Source organism: Labrus bergylta, chromosome 1 (genome assembly GCF_963930695.1).
Source record: "Labrus bergylta chromosome 1, fLabBer1.1, whole genome shotgun sequence".
NCBI lineage: Eukaryota > Metazoa > Chordata > Actinopteri > Labriformes > Labridae > Labrus > Labrus bergylta.
In genome coordinates this window covers 26,848,113-26,867,196 of record NC_089195.1, presented here as the reverse complement: position 1 = coordinate 26,867,196, position 19,084 = coordinate 26,848,113, and the positions used below count along the sequence as shown (strand labels likewise).

Here is a 19,084-nt window from a genome sequence, read left to right as displayed (position 1 = left end):
CCATATAAAGTTTCTTCTCTGTATTTGGAGTTAGAGTTATTAATAGCCGACTAAACGGAAATGTATTCTAACCGACTACTCTTGAGGCGAGAAAACAAACTGAGCAAAAAATTATTTGGCGCCAGTGACCTAGAGGTTAGTTTGCGCGCCCCATATGTGGAGCGAGTGGCCCCGGGTTCAAATCCGGCCTGTGGCTCCTTTTCCCACATGCCATTCTCCACTCTCTCTCTCTCTCTCTGATTTCTAACTCTGTTTACTGTCCTATCGCTGAAATATGGTCATGAAAAGCCCAGAAATAAACTACAGGGGGAAAAAAAACTGAGCACTAATGTATTTGAGATTGTCAGCGTGTCAGTGATTGGTTTGCCCTGTGTGGCTAACGTTAGCAGCACGAGCATTGCCAGCCTGAGTTTATTTTGTGTCTATACCTTCCTTTAGATACCTCATACATGTAGATGTTAGATGGATCATTGACACTGAACTCACTCATGTCATGTTTGCTTTGAAAAGGCATCATTTCAATGAGGTGATGTAAACATCCATTTGAAAAACTTAACAAGACAACAGAATCCTAATTAAACCTTCCAACCCATTAAAATGCCAATTAAACACATTCACAGTATTAAAACGTAATACAAAGCATTTCAAGCTTTTCAAAGATAATATTTCTTTTTTTGTGATCGCTGATGTTTTCTGATCTAATTCTATTCAGCCATTGTAAATGTGTCGGACATGGGGGGGGTTACGTCACATAGGTCTTAGAGCACATTATCCAGCATTATGTAGATGAACGCAGTCTGTATGGAAAGGTCTTTGTGGAGGAGAAATTATGATAAATCTGTAACCACTATTTCCTCTTCTTTATGTATAGAGTATAGTCATTTTCCTGCAGCAGTCATCCTTTTTTTTTTTTCATAGGCTGTGTTTCCATACACACACGAATTAGGCTGTGTTGTATGTAAATCAAGGATTGGTGCAGCATGGCCTTGTTTCCAGAGCTGAATCAAATTATCTGTCAGTGATCAAATCAGTGCTCATTTAGATGCTGCACGGCACTTTAATAAATCAGATGTAGAGAGGTTCTATGTCTCTGCTGGTGCTTGAATCTTGCGCTGTTTCCAAGACGGATTGATAAATGACGGACAATATTTTCAAGGGTGACGTCCACATGTCATTTCCTGAATATACTGCTGGACTCAAGCAGCTGCGCCCATTGTAGTGACACATTTTATAAGTCAGCTTAAGGAAGAGAATAACTGTCCCTTTTTGAAAAGACATCCATCCCCAAAACACCCACCACGACAGTAAGTCCTATCTGCTGATCCGTCTTCACGCAGTGCACTTACATCATGTCCACATATTCTGGGGCTTTACTGTTCCTTATTCCTCACTACTAATAGCAACAACAACTCTGTTAGCGGCTTGTGCTTTCTGTGTGGTTGGACTGACAAAGCCCACATGAAAGGGAAAGTGGGAGACATAATCATTTCAGCAGTTCAGCCGGCACCAGCAGTCTTTGAAGCTGTTGCACCCTGGATCATTACAGCGTGCGAGCTTTTGTCACGCAGGGTACACGGTATCTGTGATGTTTGTGCACACTGTTTGGCTCCACGGTGGGCTTAGACACAATAGGCAGCAGGTAGGGTAGTTTTATCATGCCATCATTAGCATGTTGTCTATTTGATCCACATGCTGGCTACATTTTGTTGTCAGATTTAAGGCTATTTTTTTCCCCCCATGTTCCTAGACCACCCTAATCCCTGATTAGAGCTACCTTCACACAGCAACCCACCCAGACGAGCAGCTTGAGTCATCATTATCCTGGTTTACAAAAAAAAATAAAAAATCAAGCATAATGTTCTTTGTAGAGACTGCTACCCATGAAAACCACCAAATTCACAGCAAAGGACTGCTAGTTCTCTACAATCTGTGTTCCAGTCACCATTTCTCTGGGATAAATTGTTATACATATCTTTATATAGCAGGTGGGCTGGAGAATTTGAAAAATACTGTGTGTGTGTGTGTGTGTGTGTGTGTGTCAGTATTAGTCCACTCCGTCACATTTCATTGACTTTTTGAGAAGCTTGGCGTAAGAGAGAGTGGTTCCAAAAATTTGAACAGATTGAATAAAAACTTCTGGAGATACCTTGCAGCATTTTTATCCTGATGCTCCACACAGTTGCCTAAATAGGCTGACTTTTGCAAACAATGATAAGAATGAGAAATAAACCACCAGGTGAGATTTGATGAGCCCTCGAAATCACGTCTGGACACAATCATTACATCTGTTCCCGATGGCTTTTTTTTTTTTTTTCATCTCTATTTCTTATTATGTCACAGACTGTTCTAATGCCTTCATATGACCAACAACAGCAAGGCTAGAAGAATGACTATTTCTTCATAATGATCTTCAAAGGCAATAAGGAGCACACTGCCCAAAAGCCTTTATTTATATCCTCAAATTGACATATTTGACTTTTGAAGAAAGCGGTATTTGTTTCCAATGTTTTTTTTGTCAGAGAATATTTCCAAAAAGATAAAAAGATAATACCTATCATTTTGTCCACAGGGGTTGCCAGGATCAACACAGAACATGTACGTTATTTGAGGAAGCTCTACGTTAGTGATTGGTCTGTTTGATATTTCCTCAAAATGATATTGCATACACATTCTAATTGGACATGTTCAGATTGAACACCAAAGTATAGACTGTAAAAACACCATCTGAAAAATACTCCTGATCATGGAATAGCTGGAAATGGACCCTTTCCTGCTTCCTCTGCGCTGCATGAATACATTTTAAGTGGCTCTGTGTGATACAGACTTTTCATAAACTGGAATGCTGTTATCCTTCAGTAAGTAACGAAGCATAAAATCAGACATACTTTTTTATTGACGTGACAGCCACTGCCAGTAATCAGTGTTAACGGCACCATTAGTGACATGTAGGATATGCAGAAGAAGGGTCTGGCGTGGACATCAATTGAAACGATAAGTGCTTGATATGTTGACCCTCACAGCGCACACTAATGTCTATTATGTGTCCATTGTGTGCAGCGCGGAGATCCCATCATTCATAACATGTCATTATTCGGTGTGATCCAGCACAGAGAGAGGGGGGAGGATGATGCAATGCAGGGAAGAGCAAATGATGATGAAATGGGATTATCCCTCCTGGTATTAAGAACAGGTCCTTGAATTGGATTGACCTGCAGTCCCTGTTGCAGGTGCTGTAGCCGATCTGCAGCATTGGACTCGTATTGACGCTTCACACTTTTCAAACACAACATCGAGCATCCACAGACAGCCACGTCATGCTTGTGCATGCATGTGTAGGCTAGGATGTGTGTGTGTGTGTGTGTGTGTGCGTCTGTGTGATGAATTGACTTTTTTTTCCGCTCTGCGGTGAAACAAAAGTACATCAATGATACTCAAACCTTCTTCTCACCCCATTGACTCGCTTTTTTTTCCCTCTCTCTTTACCACAGTTCTGCTCTCACAGATATCACACCACTCTCTTATTTTCTCACCCTCTCTAACCTATTCTCAGCCTCCTCCTCCTCCTTCGCTCTTCTCCTCTCCTGCTGCCCTTCCTTCAGTCCCTACCCTCGCAAAAACTACTTGCTATTCAGTTCAGGGAGGCTTCAGGCAGCATTGCTCTAGCTCCCCATACTGCTGCGGCAGGACTAGACTTTTTTTTTTTTATCCCCTGCCTGCTCTCTCTCTTTCAGTCTGATAACCAGACATTTCCCCTCGCTTCTTTTCTTATTCTCCTGAAACTATGCACCTAAAACCTTGGCTTAGCGCCCGACACACTTAATGTTTAACCCTCCTCCTTCTCTTCATGCTTCTATTCTTAAACCTCTGCATCGCTGCGTGACGTTGCATTGCATGTAACTTCATTTACTGGTGGGTTTTTTTGGGGGGGAGAGAATATATTAAGAACGCGAGGATCAGTAAATCAAGCAGACCAGAATTACCAAGGCAAATGTTCTGCATGTTTTTATTTCTTTATTTATTTTTTCAAAGCGTTTTAAATCATGGGGAGACTTGGATCTCAGTGTTAAATGTGTATCAGGAGAGTGTCTGACTGGGGTTTTTAAATACCATATGCGAGTTCGGTATCTTCACGCTGTTGGTTACATCTTCCAACGATGCCTTGTGTGTGTTATGATCTTCAAACCCTCTAACATCCTCGTGTTTTCCAGTTCTGCCTCTGCATGTTTTTTTGTTTTAGTCCAGTCAGTGTCTGTTTTTCGACTGGATAGCTTACTCATACTTGAAAAAAAAAACTAATTACATGTATGATGACAGCCTTCAAATGCCATTGGACAGTCTGTGACTCGCAGAAATGGATAATAAAGTCTTTATGATGTCTGTAACCTCCCTCTATGTGAAAGGACTGCTGAAGGTCTGAGTTTTCTAGAAGCAGCTTCTTTCTGAGCCATCACAATCTTCCCATCAGCAGCATCATTTGTGATAATTCTTAATATGGGGTCCCTAAATTGTCTCTTTTTTAATGATCCATGTACACCAATGAAATGAAAAAGATCTTAAGTATTCTGTGAGTCTGCTCTTTAATGAAAGAGTTAGCAGGAAGACATAAAAATCTGCGTCTGTCTCGGTTGTTCTTCTATTTTACATCATGCCATGGCCTCTGACTCTGCTGCAGTTTCTGTTTCGTGCTTCCCCTCTCTGCCTCCACTGTTTCCCCTCATTTATGTCTAGTTACATTTTTGTATTTGTGCTCTTACTCAAGTTGACACTGTTACATAAAGTGTTATGTTGTCCAGCAATCAGTAAGTATTAAAACAAATGTATTTTGGGTCATTTAGATTTGCCACAACCCCTAAGCCTAAGTCATATGTTTGCATAAGTACTGTAGGATAGAGGGGCATCCCATATGTCCTTGAGGGTCTTGATATGCGTATCATTGCAGTGTTAGTGGTTTGATTTGGCCTTAGGACCTTTGTCACATGCCATCTTCATTGCTCTCTCTCCATGTTTCATGTCAGTCACTTCTGTCATCTCAAATAAATCCAGGAATGCGAGGATTTGCATGTATTGGAAACATTCTTATCAGATGTCAGAGCTTCAACTGAAAAAAAAAAAAAAAAAACGATTCAGTGTCTTCATATCAGTTCTGATGTGTAAGACGCTGGAGTTTGTTTGGTGTCACATTTGTCTTTAAATAAACCATGTTTCCAACCAGCGAGGATGTTAATCCTTCATTCAGTGTTTACCCCCAGACTAAACAAACTGCTCATTTCGTACTTACGATGTGCTTGATGATAAGCCAGATGCTTCCTCTCATCCACAGCCTGCTTGACCACAGATGCTAATAGCCAGTGACAGGCCCACAGTCTAAACATGAGCCAGTGTAATGAGAGGAGTAAGCAAACGGCATCAGCCATTAAACATGAGAGAGCTTGTGCCAGAAGGCACTCTGGCTCCTCCTCAGGCTGTGTCATTGTCAGCGGTATTAACTCTAACTTACAGGAGACTGCCAGCCTCAAACAGCACCGCTATTGATACCATGTGAGAGGGAAAGGGGCATTTAGGCTTCTGTAGAGAGAACCTCGGATACTCACTTCCCAGCAACAGAATATCTGAAGGTCTAAGACATGTTTATGTTAGTGCGGGTGTGTCTGCTCCTTTCATTTGTTTGACCTTAGAGTATACTGATAGCATGATAAATGTACTTTGTTCAATCATCTGTCAATAGTTTAGCCTCCATTTTATCATATTGTTGCAGTGGTAAGGAACACAAAGCATGTTTTTTTTTTTTGGTAGTCCAATTTGTCAGTAATAAAACAGGCTGGATAAGCATTCTCCAAAATGGTAACGGATGTGTACAATTTGTGAAACATGAAGGCTAATGTGTTACATGTGGTGCACAAGGAGTCCCAAGGACAAGGACTGAGAGCCCCCGCCTTAGGTCATTATCACCCTCATTAAGCCCCATTAACAACAAAGAAAGACTAGTGTCCTGACTTTTATCATGTCTTTGAAGACATGAGATGAACTGTGTGAAATTTATCAGTGCCTACAAGCTTCTTCTTTTTTTTAAATGTTGGAGAAGACTAACTTTTTTATTCCAGTCATTTTAGTTTTATTCACTTTGAAGAGAAGAAAAAAAAATAGTCACATGAGGTGGTTACAAAAATAGACAAAAGCAAGTGGATCCTCAACATAATGTATTTGGTCAAATGTTGTGTGCGACATTCTGCTCAGACATCTGCAGTGCCAGTCTTCAGCTTAATGTAAATAGATGTCAGGCTATGTCTGCATCACCCTGCTTCAAGAATGAGTCATGGAAGATGAAGGTTATACACCTTTGTAGCAGTGATGAAGTAACTGTTAGTCCAACACTGACCGATACCATCATTAATGTGGTCATCAAGCTTGGGAGATTATTTCTTATTCATACTATGGCTTTCATATGTTGGAACCCAAACTACAATGGATGCACATTTTTATTCAGTGTGTCATTTAACCATTGTAGAAGAAGGGTAGTAATACACACATCACATAGGTGAAGGGCAAGTCAAAAACAGGAGCAAGGAAAAAGAAGACGGTCCCACAAACATAGTCAATGCCACTAAAATGTTAACTAAATCTTCACATTTTGACCCATCAGTTCATTCATTTCTTGGTTGACTTAACACTGTGACATCCTTGCTTATTCTTAATTAAGCTATTGTTACACTTAAATTCAATCTTTCAAGCAATGTTTGAGGAAAAAAAAAGCATAATCAGCAAAATTTGTTTAAAAAAAAAAAGAAAAAAAAAAGTTAGTTAGAAGTTGTCCTCGCATCTGTGTTGATGTGTCTCTGAGTCTATTTTCTTGACGATTTATTTGAGGAGCTTTTGGCCTTTTATTTGATAGTACAGCTGAACATAGACAGAAAATGTGGAGAGAGAGAGAGTGGGAGATGACATGCACCAAATAACGTCAGGACCGGGAGTTGAACCCGCGACCAGTGTGACAAGGACAATGCATGTGTTAGCCTTGTGTTCCACTTGCCAGTCTGGCTGTATGCCCATGTATGAACCTCCACTGTCTTGTGTAGGATAAGCAGGTATAGACAATGGATGGATGAAAAAAAAAAAAAACATAATCCCTCCAACAATTTGATCACATTTTAAACCTTTTATTGCCTCAGAAAATGTTTAGCAAACTATCCTGTTTGAATGTGTGAGTGTACTCTAAGAAACACAAACCCACACATACTTATATATCAGTCCTTATTTATTCAGCAATGCCTTGTGCCTGAACTGTATAGCTATTAGTTTCCCGGGGGGTTTATAATGCCTATAATGAGATTATGATATGGCATCTATTTCTGTACTATGTTGCTCTGTCACGTCATTTAAAGACAGTGAAAGAAAAAAAACATTCTAATCTGAGTCACTCATTTGGAAGAATTCCCCCCCCCCCCAGCCGCGGGCGTTGTATAGCGCGTTTCCCTTTTTCAGTATCCTGTAATCAAACTAGCTGATAGCCACCGCTGCACCTCTTTAAGTTCCACTTAATGAGAACAAGTTAAATTGGCCCATCTTTGGCACCACGGCTGAGGGAGCACAACTTATCTTAATGAGGATCTAGCTACCCATTATTTGCTGGTAACCCGACCAACATGTTACCACTATTATCACCCCCCCCCCCCCCCAACCCCTGGCCTGCACACATACACAAACAGTTTCTCAACCTCTCGTTATCGGCTCGCCCTCCCTTTTTAAGCCAGCTGCAGACAGTGTAACCACATCGGACAGTAATTGTACCTCTCGCTCTTGCCTAATTGAATTGACAAGGAGCCGGAATTGATGTCATTTAACACATTGATCCTGGGAGACAATGAGACTGAAAGCATCATACCCCCCCCTTGGTACACCCCAACCCCCCCCCCCACCCCAACCAGCTTCTATTTTTCTTCTCTCTGATTCATCTCCCCATTCCTTTGATTTGCCATGTTATTGCCTATGAATTACCAGATTCATTCCTCACTTCTCTTTGCCAGCCCCTGTATGCAGCCTTTTTCTTGCTCTGTCATTTTTTATTGCATTAGTTCTGAGGGCCTGCACAGTGATAAAAAAAAAAATAGAAATTCAGTTCAAATAATGAGTGAATGCTGCCACCTTTTTCTTTTGAATGCCTCAGAAGTATATTGATTGTCTGCATTTTTTTCTTAAGTCTGTTCTTTCCTTTGTTGAAGGAAATTAATTAATTTATTCGCCAAATTCTCAAGAAAAGATAAACGTATGCGACAGTCTGGATCAAGAAACCAAAGAACACCTCGGGGAAATGAACTGTCAGCTCCACTGAAGAAACTTTTTGCTGTAATGAATGAGAAACATCAATGTTGCTGATGTCATTGAAGTGGTTTTTCATTTTTTTAAAAGATGTTAAATCAGCTTACCTGAAACCAGTGCCACATTCCCTTTGCACATTTCACATCTTGGACGGAGACCACTGTACCTCTTATCCCACTCTCACAGGGTTTAAGGTCAGAAATGCAGTGAAGCAGTCTGCGCTGCAGTGCGCCACTGAATTACATCGCTTACTTCGGGAGGGCCTGAGAGAGTGAACACGAACAGGGCCCCTCAGCCGTTCCACCAGCATGCACCATCCACCAGCCGTCTCCTGAGTGGGCTAGAATAACTCCAGCACTGCTGCTGCTGCTTACCCAACACACACATGGGATGCTTCTTTTCAGGCAACCTCCTCCATCTTTCTCTCCCCAACTGAGAATGAATGAGTGCACAGCAGGGGGGGGGGGGGAGGAAATAATAGATGGGGACAGTTGGGAACATTGTCTGCCAAACACCATGGGGACTTGTGTTTACTAGAGAAGGCGAACATGCACATTCCATTATGTGGCAGTCAAAAACTAAGCAATCAATATGACTATATGGGAGACAATCGAATCAACAGACAAGTGTGTTGTCAAGCTTTTAATGGCGGTGAATTGGAGCACAATTGCGCTCGCATACCGGGGGCACCTGGATGGGAATAGAGGGAAGTCAAATAGTTTCTCGGATAAACAAAGCGGAAACAAAAACACAGTAATGGGAGTCACTTTGGCACTCTCACTTCTTTTCTCCCACTCTCACCCCCTTTTTCGACGCACATACACTCACATATCAAAGTCTGCAGTTTAGACCGACCAGGGCTAAATATGAGCCCCATGCATTGACTAACCTATGACTCACCATCATAGCCTGCCTTGTATATGAAGTTTGTGATGATGGGGGATTCATGCATAGCGTTTTTAATTAGGAGTTTTTATGTTTTGCAGGAAACTCAAGATGAGCAATGTATTTCTCATTGCATGTCGGAGGAGTTTGACATATCATACCAAGCAGAAGAATAATTACAGTGGAATGCAAGCATATTCTTTTTTTTCAGCCTTCTTGACATACTGTAACTTTTAAAAAGGTTGCTGATCTTATCGATACAAACGTACACAAAGAGATGCGGTAGTGCAATAAAAAGGAAATGTTCTCCACCATAAGTACTGCTCAGTTGTCAAAAGAGGTTTAGAATAACAGGTGCTGGGCTTTATCCCTGTAGACTGACATCACTGTGCCGTTTTAATCTCCTTAACTCAGATTAAAGAGTTCAGAGTTTTGAGAAATGAAACAGCTGGGGTTTCCGATTCCAGAAAATGGAAAGAAAAAAAAAAAAAAAAAAAAAGCATACACTAGTTTTGTTTTCCAGTGTGCTTATTCATTATATTAATAATAAAAATGAGTTGTTTGCGTCAGGGAGAGCCTGATTTTCTCTCTCTCTCTATCTTTCTCTGAGTTCAATTAAGGTTGCCTGTCATACATAAAAACCATGTGGATATGTTTGAGGTGTCCTCAGAAAGGTTCCAGTTAAGCCCCCTTTTTATTTTTGGCAGTGTGCATCTTTAATCCTGTGCATCCCTCTGGTGCCTTAATGACACATTAGGCTCTTTAGGCAGCACAATGACTAATGTCGTCATGTCCACTGCTTTGGCATACAGCTCGTCTGAGCATGCACATCAAAGCGTGAGTGCAAGTGTTAGTGCATATCGCATAATGGAAGGGTACTGAATGCTTTCTTCATTTCCCCGCTCCTCCCCTAACTTCAAACATGAATGGGCTAAAGACATTTTCTGAAGACTATGTTGAGACACACAGAGCACTGTAGATGAGTTAGGCTCAGGTGGGTTTGCCTTTGCTTTATGGGATCTTAACCTCAAACATATAGCTCACGTTCTCCCTACGTGTTTGCTGCATTGCTCAGTAAAAAAAAAAAAGCCTGCATTGTGTGATTGCTGTGAGAAGAGGGTGTGACTAACTCCAGTATGAGCGAGGAGACAAATGGCTCATTTCTGCTGGTTAACATCCTTATGAAAGAAGCCTGTACTATATGAGCCTTGGCCAAGGGTAAGCCAGCAATACATTAGACAAAAAAAAAAGTAAATCAGATCTGCTTTTATGGCTACAGGCTCTTTGCATTGAGCAACACTTGTACATCTGTGACCTTGCACACATGTCTATTCCCTACAGCTTTTTCTCTGCTTTGAAACAACACATCCAGCTTGGAGTGTGAGTAATCCAAACAGAAGAAATAGCTGGAAGATTGTGGCTGTTTGTCCTCAAGTTGGCATCTCTTTGAACACCACAGCTTTTGTAAGAGAGGCGAAAAAAAGAAAAAACCAGCTGGCTTAGTTTGTTTTTAACTTCCAAAAAGGGGTCAATGCTAAAGTTCTTTTTTTTTTTTTTACAGCTCACATGTCACTGGAGCCAATATCACAAAAAGAAAATCTCTCATAGTCAATGTCAAAATGTCGTTGGATTAGGTTTACAATAGCAGCTCGACATATCTGCTTCAGAACTAAGGTTGATCCTGATAATGATGGCGTCCGTCATTGAAATGACATTCACTGTTAACCTTTGAGCGAGTTTACTATAAGTGGACGTTTTAGTGGTTCACAGTGAGACGTTCTGTTCTACTCAATTATTAAAAAAAGGAGGGGGGGATGGGTGGGGAGGGCACGGCAATAGCGCAGCAACACAGAGATAAGCAACCACATTTTGTGTGTCATTAAACAGGACAACAACTTAATAGCCCATTTACTTAAAGCCCTGCTGTTGTGCAGTGGTGGTCAGTGTGTCTCATTTGGGACAGGCAGGGATGAGAAGGAATCCACATCACCAGGTGACTGTTTTTCCTGTGAAGGCTGATGAGCACTTTTTTTTCATTTTTGTTGGCCTTCATGCTGATCTGGCAACTGCCATCTAATTTTATTACACTGACAAAATATCAATCTGTGTTACAATCAGATTGTCCTTATAACAAGTTTTTGCTCTGAATGTCAAAATGTTTCGATAAAAGAAGCGACAACAAACTAAATACATTAAAAAGCACATTGTTTTAATTGACCATTTGTGCTGACTTGTTACATTCTTCAGAAGAACACACAAACGGGTCAGCAGTATATTAGAAATGGCTGAGGTTTCAAAAGATGGTGTTACCAGACTTTCTTCAGTGAATTGTTATTTTTAGACCTTTAATTGAAGTGTTGAGGCATTTGACTTCAGGCAGCAGCTGATTGACAGGACCTGAGGGAGGGTCAGCTGTTTTGCAGTAAATTTAGTTGAAGAGAGACGGCTCTCACACAACATGGACTCCAATATTCCAGAAATGTAGTTCACCAGGGAGATGTTTCGAGCACACCTGCTCTTCATCAGACTGAGATGACAGTGTACAGTGCCATCTTAAATACACCCGAACACAGTCACATGATCAATCACATGATCACTCACAGAAGTCACAGAAACTCTTTGGTTTGGATGTGCGTGTGTTCTCGATTGTTGCAGTAAATGTAGCACATTGCTCATCTGAAGTACACAAACTCTAGTTGTGACTTCTTCCTGTTTGATGTTCACTTATTTTAGCTAATTTTTCTTACTTCGACTAACTTTTAAAGGAATTTGCATCCAAAGAAAATGCAAATTCTTAACATTTGAATGCTTAAACACTGAACCCCCCTCCCAAAAAAATAATTAAAAATAATTAAATAATTTTAACAACCAGCCTTCAAATCCTGTATTATTCTTGCAATAAAAAAAGATGTTTATGATGATAAAAGAGTGAAAATTAATCGTCAACAATCAGACCATCCCCATTCAGTGTTTTACATCTTCACAGTTTTGTAGGAGTGCATCTATTTATTTGTTAGGAGTGTTCATAGTTCAGGATTTTTTATTTGCGTCCTGGAGCAGAAATGGTTCACTCCAAAGACACTGACAGCCATGTTCTTACCTTCAGGCGAAGCTTCTTTCCCAAGTTGCATAGTAAAGGTTGAAATTTTCTAACTGGAGCAGTATAAATCACCCCACTCTTCTCCATGGCTTCTGAGCAAAAAAAAAAAAACATAGAGCTTTTAAGTGGTAAATGTGGCGCCTGGGTGGTAGAGCAGACAGTGGAACATCCTCCTTGGCATTTCAATGAACACAATTGGCAACTTTTCTGTATTAGAAACAGCAAGAGTTCCTCTTCTACTATCTGCCTTAGCGACCCCTACTGGTTGGTCAGGATGTGTGTTAACTGGAGAGAAGTGGGAATCTGGAGTCTGTGTTGCTCTCCCAGTGGAACTCCCTGCTGTCAGGTGTAAAGAAGCAGCCGGTGACTCTGCGTGTATCAGGTGAAGCACATGGTATTCAACACTCTCCTAAAGCCACTAGTAGGAGTTGGCAGTGACTGAGAGCGCGTCACACAGGGGAATTGGCGACAACTAATTTAATGCTTGCCAGATCGGCTAGTAGCTAAAATAACATAAACTGTTTGTCATGTTTTCACTGACACCTGTCTAATCGTGGAACACTTGCAATGTAAACACATGTTACATGAAGACGTGTTTGTGCAATATTTGCCATTCTACACTTAGTACACCACATTTAAGTGATTCCCACTAGAACATGTACAGTTTGGCGTATATGGTGTCATGTTTACAAATGGAATTGTTTGTGTATGTGCCATAACTGCTCTTATGTGTTTCTTTTCTTTGGTGCATTTTATTGGCATGTAGGGCAACTGATGTAACCTGTTTTGTGTTGTTTTGCTTCCTTTCACAGACTGGCAGGAAAGAGAAAGGTGACCCACTAAACTCAGCCATCGATAAGATGACCAAAAAGACCAGGGACCTGCGCAGACAGGTCAGTACTTAAACGTCCAACTCTCACTGTTTTCTACACTCTATTTGTCTTCCCTCAAATGAAATGTTTCACCCATTTTAAACTTTTAGTGCATACAATTACTTTATTTCAAATATGTGCATCACAATTTTTTTGGAATTAGCTAAACCAACTCTGTGGGGAGCGAGACCCCTTGGGGGGGGGCAAGATATATCATGGGGACCTGGCATGGCTTAACAAAAAAAAACATTGCACAGCACTTTTCACTGCTGGAAACACATGGCAAGGTTTGTGAGAGGACTGAAAATGAATCTACACCAGACGTCAAAGATGTTGATGTTTCATGTCACAGTATCACTTTTAATTGCTTTGTCTTTTAAATTGGCTCGTTAGCTTTTTCAGTTTGCCGTCTCACACTGAAGTTGTTTTTCTGAACTAACAAATGTTTGAGATCAATCCTGAAAATATAGAAATGTGTTATCAAAGAGCGAGACTGTCAGTGTGTTTAATGTATGTCAATATATGTTTTGAGTATGGTCAGGGGCTGGGGGGGGGGGGGGGGGGGGGGGTTGAAAATATTTTCATCTGCCATTAGGGGGCCCGGCATAAAATTCTACTTTTCAACAATTCATTTAGCAGCTGTTTTATCCAAAGAGACATACATCAGAGTAATTAAAACATAAGCAGTAGAGAGGAGGAAACAACGTCAGTAAGTGCAAATAAACAGCTTTAAGTCCGATCAGACACACAGGTGCTGACAGACTGTGCACAGAGGCAAAGCACCTTTCTTTTCTTTTCTTTTTTTTTGTTTTGGGAATGATCTGATCTAAAGCATGGAATTATGTCTCATATATAATTGCAGCTCATTCATTGTTTTGTTGCAAGACAAAAAATGTCTCTAAAACACTTAAATGAGCCTCAGAATAACAGGTTTGGACTGTAGAGTCAATACCTGCTCCATTCAGACATTAATCAAAACAACATCCAGTACAATCTAAATTCAGACAGAAAGCATTACCAAACAGACATCAATGGATCAAGTTTCACTGCTGCTTGAGCTGAAAATTCCATTTTCTTATCTTGGCCTTGTGATCTAAATTCTGCATTTAAATTTTTTTTTAGTGAACAATAAAATGCATTCCTAACATTCAGTGATATGCTCTAAAAGTCATTCTTAAAATCTGAAGAGTCACATCAGGAAGCCGCAGTAAAACGACCTTCGAAATTACAGAAGATACTCTCTCCAACTGTGGTAAAATAGAAAACCATTCCTGCTCCGATACACAATTTCAAAAGTCTAGCTCTTAGATTTTTTTGATCTTGACAAGAATGATAAAACATTGACACCATACTAAAAATAAATACAGCCCTTACTAAAACACATTTGTCTATTCTGATAGAATACAGTAATTTAAGTGTCTTTTAAACTTCTTCAGTTTAAAAAGTTACATCTCCAAGTCTTTTTAACACCCCATAGATTACTGAGTATTTCAGCAGGCATCTTTCCCCAGAATAAAAGCAACCCCATTCATAAACCATGATGACTTCAGTGTGTTGTGATCCCTGAATGCACTTCTTCAAAACCCTTTCCTGTCATGCAGTGCTTGGTGTTTGTTTTGCGCGAGCGGCACGACTGACAATTGAAACTACCTGCACAGAGTTGCTGCGGTTGTGTCCTCTCTGACCTCTTAAGACCAGGGGATCATTCCAGACGGGAGGCTATAACTCTGCCTCCCGTTGGGCATTTTGTGGGTCTGTCTGACAGGCTGGCAGGCGGTACTCACCCTGACAGGATGCTCTATTGACTCAGGGCTTGACATGACAGAATGGGCGGTCTGTTTGAGCGCGGAGTTTAGATGGGAGGGCAAAACTCGCAACACACATGAAGACATTACACAGAGCCGTGATACTATAATTATGTCAAAGCATTTAGCAAGTCAGTGGTGCCGTGTTGAGACACAAGGCCTTCCTGAGGGGAGGAACACAATTGTGCGTCTGAGCATTTCAGTCTCCATTGTGTGAAGGAGGGATCAAATATAAGAGCAGACAAGCACAAATGACAGGCAGTGTTTGTGAAATGGGACCAAGTAAGATTGAACAAGCCTTGCGACAACACCACCAGAGACATGTGCTTTTGTTTTTTTCATACCCTGCTGCTGTGTGTACATGCAAGACAATGCTAAGGTGTCTGTCATCCCGGGAAAATTAAGGAGATGTCAAGCATATCATTCCCACCCTCCATTTTTCTTTTCTGTCTTTCTCTCTCTTTAATAAACGCAAATTTTCACAACTCTGCCAAATCTGATGGAGATACTGCAGAGCACTTTCACCATGCACAGTTTGCATCATTTAAATGTTGGTAAAAATGTTTAATTACCAACCTAAGATAAAATATGTTTAACCCACACAAGGTAAACTCTTAAAATGTGAAATAAAATGCAGAACCAACCTTCATGACTCAAAAAATACAGCTTAGCAAGCTGTTTTTGTTCCTGCTGTCATCTGCAATGAATATAGGCGTGCTAATTATTAAGAAAAGGTTGTTCATAAGAAATAAATTAAAAAACAGCAACAGAGCTCTTCCTAGATCCCAAAAAGTGTCAGTTTGAGGTGTTTTTATTTGGACACATGAAATCATAAAACAAAAGAAAAACTCCAAGGCACTCTCCATTTAAACAATAATATGATCATTTGGACCGTAAATCAAACTCCTGCATGGTTTGACATCCAACCTCCTTCAGGGAGTCAAAACAAGGTTAACAACAAATTAATCAAAAGATTTTAATCACGTATCCCTTCAGAGAGACCTTCAATCAAAGGTAAAAGTGTAAATGAAAAGCCTTGGCCCTCATATTTGACTGCCTCTGTTTTCTGCTGTCTAACTCGCATGTGCGCAGAGACTCACAGACTGTTAAAAATTCAAAAGGAAAATGCATAAAATATAACTCATGTTAACAGACTACACCCAAGGCTCTTTGACGGCTTGACCATGCCCCTCAGCGGGGAGGCAAACTGGAATTAACATATGTTCTGACGAGCCAGAAAAAAAAGATAACAAACAACTCCGTTTGCACTTTTTATGAGATGACACATTACATGGAGACAGCAAGCTGCAGCTTAGTTTGTCTTTGCAGAAAACTTCATCTCCATAAGTCAGAGCCCCTTATGCCCTACCAGCCTTCTAACAGCTGGTGACTCTCTGCTTCCCTGCTGTATGTCTGCTGCTGGCAGGAGCGGGGCTCCTTTCATGCTGACCCTCTGGTCCCGGACGCAGGAAGTCATGATGGTGGATCATTTTCCTGCTATGAATTGTAATTCTAACAATGAAAAAAAAAAAAAGGTTGCTGTAATATAAATTGTGTTTTCAGAACCAAACACAGTCAACAATTTAAAGAAAAACGTTGAACGATGTATAAAGATAGGTCAAACGCAAGATAAAGTTCTAAAATAATGTTAATATTTGTTTTGAAAACTGAAGGTATTTTACCACTGCACTCATGACTTGAAGTAGAACCAGTTCAAGGAAAACAAAATCACCAAAGTATAATAATTAAGTTCTAAAATAAACCGGCATGCAGGTGAAGGGTTTGGTTTAAAGTCGAACTCTAATTTGCACAAACTGCAGGATGTCTGGCCCAGGGATGAATAAACATAATTAAAGCTAGACGAACAGGATGAATTAGAGCTCAGTTAACAGTGTGTACCTCCGGCAGAGTGGCTTTAAAAAGTACTATTCTGGAACAGGTCAAAGCCCTGTTTAAAGTTTGGTATAGAGGGTATTACCACTCTACAGGCCTCAGACCCAAATAAATAGACAAAGTAGGTACAGCATTAGTTTTATGGGCAGAATCACAAAGTGCACTGGGTACAAACAGCTGGATGTTTTAATCTCCGGGTCAAAGAAAGTTCATCGTATTGACTTACTGAATAGATTTGTTGCTAAATAAGAACCAGAAACATGACCTTGTGTAAAAGCATCAGTTAAATCAGGAGAGGAAAAAACAGGCTTGATGTGTTTGTCACTTCATGAAGGCTCTGATGAGCTGAAACACTTCAGTCTGCCACTCGTTTTTAACTTTGAATTAATATGAATTAATAAAGGCTTTTTAACTTTTGTAACAAAAACTGAGGGCCTTGGATATCTTTTTGTGTTTGCCTACTTTACTCCTCAGACTCACAGGATGATTTTCACTCAAGTGATAAACACATTTGATGTCTAGTAAAATGCTTTACATGTTGGGAATGTCAGAATGTCAGTCATTGTGGATCCACGTCAGAAACCAAAACCACATTTTTCTAAATTATTGATTATCATAGACAACATTGATAGGCAGTGAAGTGTGACCTAAGCTCTCTCAGCTCTGTTATAGTACGATTCTCCACTGAGCAGTGCAAACTTTTCTTTTTATGATTAGAAGAAGAGAAATAATATATGCATAAAATCTTTCACATTCCAGAAGCCACCATCTTCTCTGTTGTCATCCAGGTCATGGTAAACTCAAAGCTTGATCCAAAGGCAACTGTATTGGTAGAAGATCTTGAAGACGTTTCACCTCTCCTCAGAAAGGATTCTAAACTTTCTGGTGGACAGAGCTAGAAATGTATGCCTCTGTTAACACGCTTATGATTCACAGAGGCTTAAATTTCTCGCTTGGATTACGCTTTGAAATCATCTTTTTTTTGATGCTTTTGTAGTTCTCAAATTGCACTGCACATCAAAATTGTTTTAAAGACGACTGATGAAAAGAAAGTTAATTCTAATTGTTATTCAAATGCTGTTGGCCTAACATAAGCAAGTTTTACTGTCATTGACCCAAACTAAATAATTGATCATTTAGAAGTTTGCTGTATTGAGACATTCATTTCTTTATTTTTAGTGTAAAAACTGTCAGTCTTATGTTCGATGTTAATTTGTCTTCAAAAGAAAGCCAAGTTTATGATGTTTCCATAGTCCACCTGGTTTACATGGATGAAAATGCATCCGCAAACACAGATATCATTCTAATTAAACACGATATCATCTGAGCCTTAATCTCATTTTCTGATAAGAAACTTGATGTGCCAGCAGATGAACCTTAACACATGACAGGAGTGAAATGTCAAGATGAGCTAATCGGTCATGCTATGCTATGCTGTAGCTCAGTAATAAGCCGACCGTCTCAAACTTTAAAATGTGCCATATAAACTGAATCTGTTAAGATCAGGGGTCATTTTTTTACGACATGAGAAATCAGGAAGGTTACTCTAAAAGACTTTATTGTAATAAATGTGCATGTAATGCATTTACTTGACTCTTTTCATCTCAGATACAGGAGCTTTGTTTTGTCTCTTCGTCTACTGATGCAATAGAGTGGAGTCTGAGATAAGCTCCAGTATGTTTTTAAAATTAGGTTTCAAGCGTTTTCACTTACTCTGACAATATTCCTTTTGTCTCACAACTCCTCTCACAACTGCTGAGATCCAATCAGATTAGACCTTGTCCCTGAAATTCATCTGTATCAAAGAATCACCCACAGATTCAACACCCCTCTATGCTTTCTCACACTGGTCTTGAGGCCTACATAAGGCACTTGAAATCAGGCCCTGCTTGCTTGTACATGAGTGGTGAAAGCCTTGTTTGGCTTGTTCCCATGTGATTATGTGGTTAACTATAATTCTGAACCCAGGACAGTTGCAGACCAACTCTCACCAATACCAATAATAGTTCCATTTCAAATAACACTATTACTATAATATTATTAACCTTCTTGTGCTTGCTAAATGCATGTTCGACGTTTGAGTTCTCAGACTTGAAAAGTATTGGTGGTTGTTCAAGTCGAGAGCCTCTCTAGCAAATAATATGGAGTAGTTTCGCTCAATTTCAGAAGAGCAAAATAGGCAGGAATGCTGCACTCCCCTACCAGATAAAATGCAT

The 19,084-nt window shown here is 40.1% G+C and overlaps 1 protein-coding gene across 1 annotated transcript in view; it reads left to right on the top strand.

Annotated features, from left to right (window-relative positions):
• Positions 1-19,084, top strand: part of ctnna2 (catenin (cadherin-associated protein), alpha 2) — a 337,796-nt gene that overhangs the window by 235,549 nt on the left and 83,163 nt on the right. Inside the window, exon 8 of the mRNA XM_065958018.1 lies at positions 13,111-13,191. Within this exon, the coding sequence (XP_065814090.1) occupies positions 13,111-13,191 (81 nt within the window). The remainder of the gene's footprint in view (positions 1-13,110; positions 13,192-19,084) is intronic.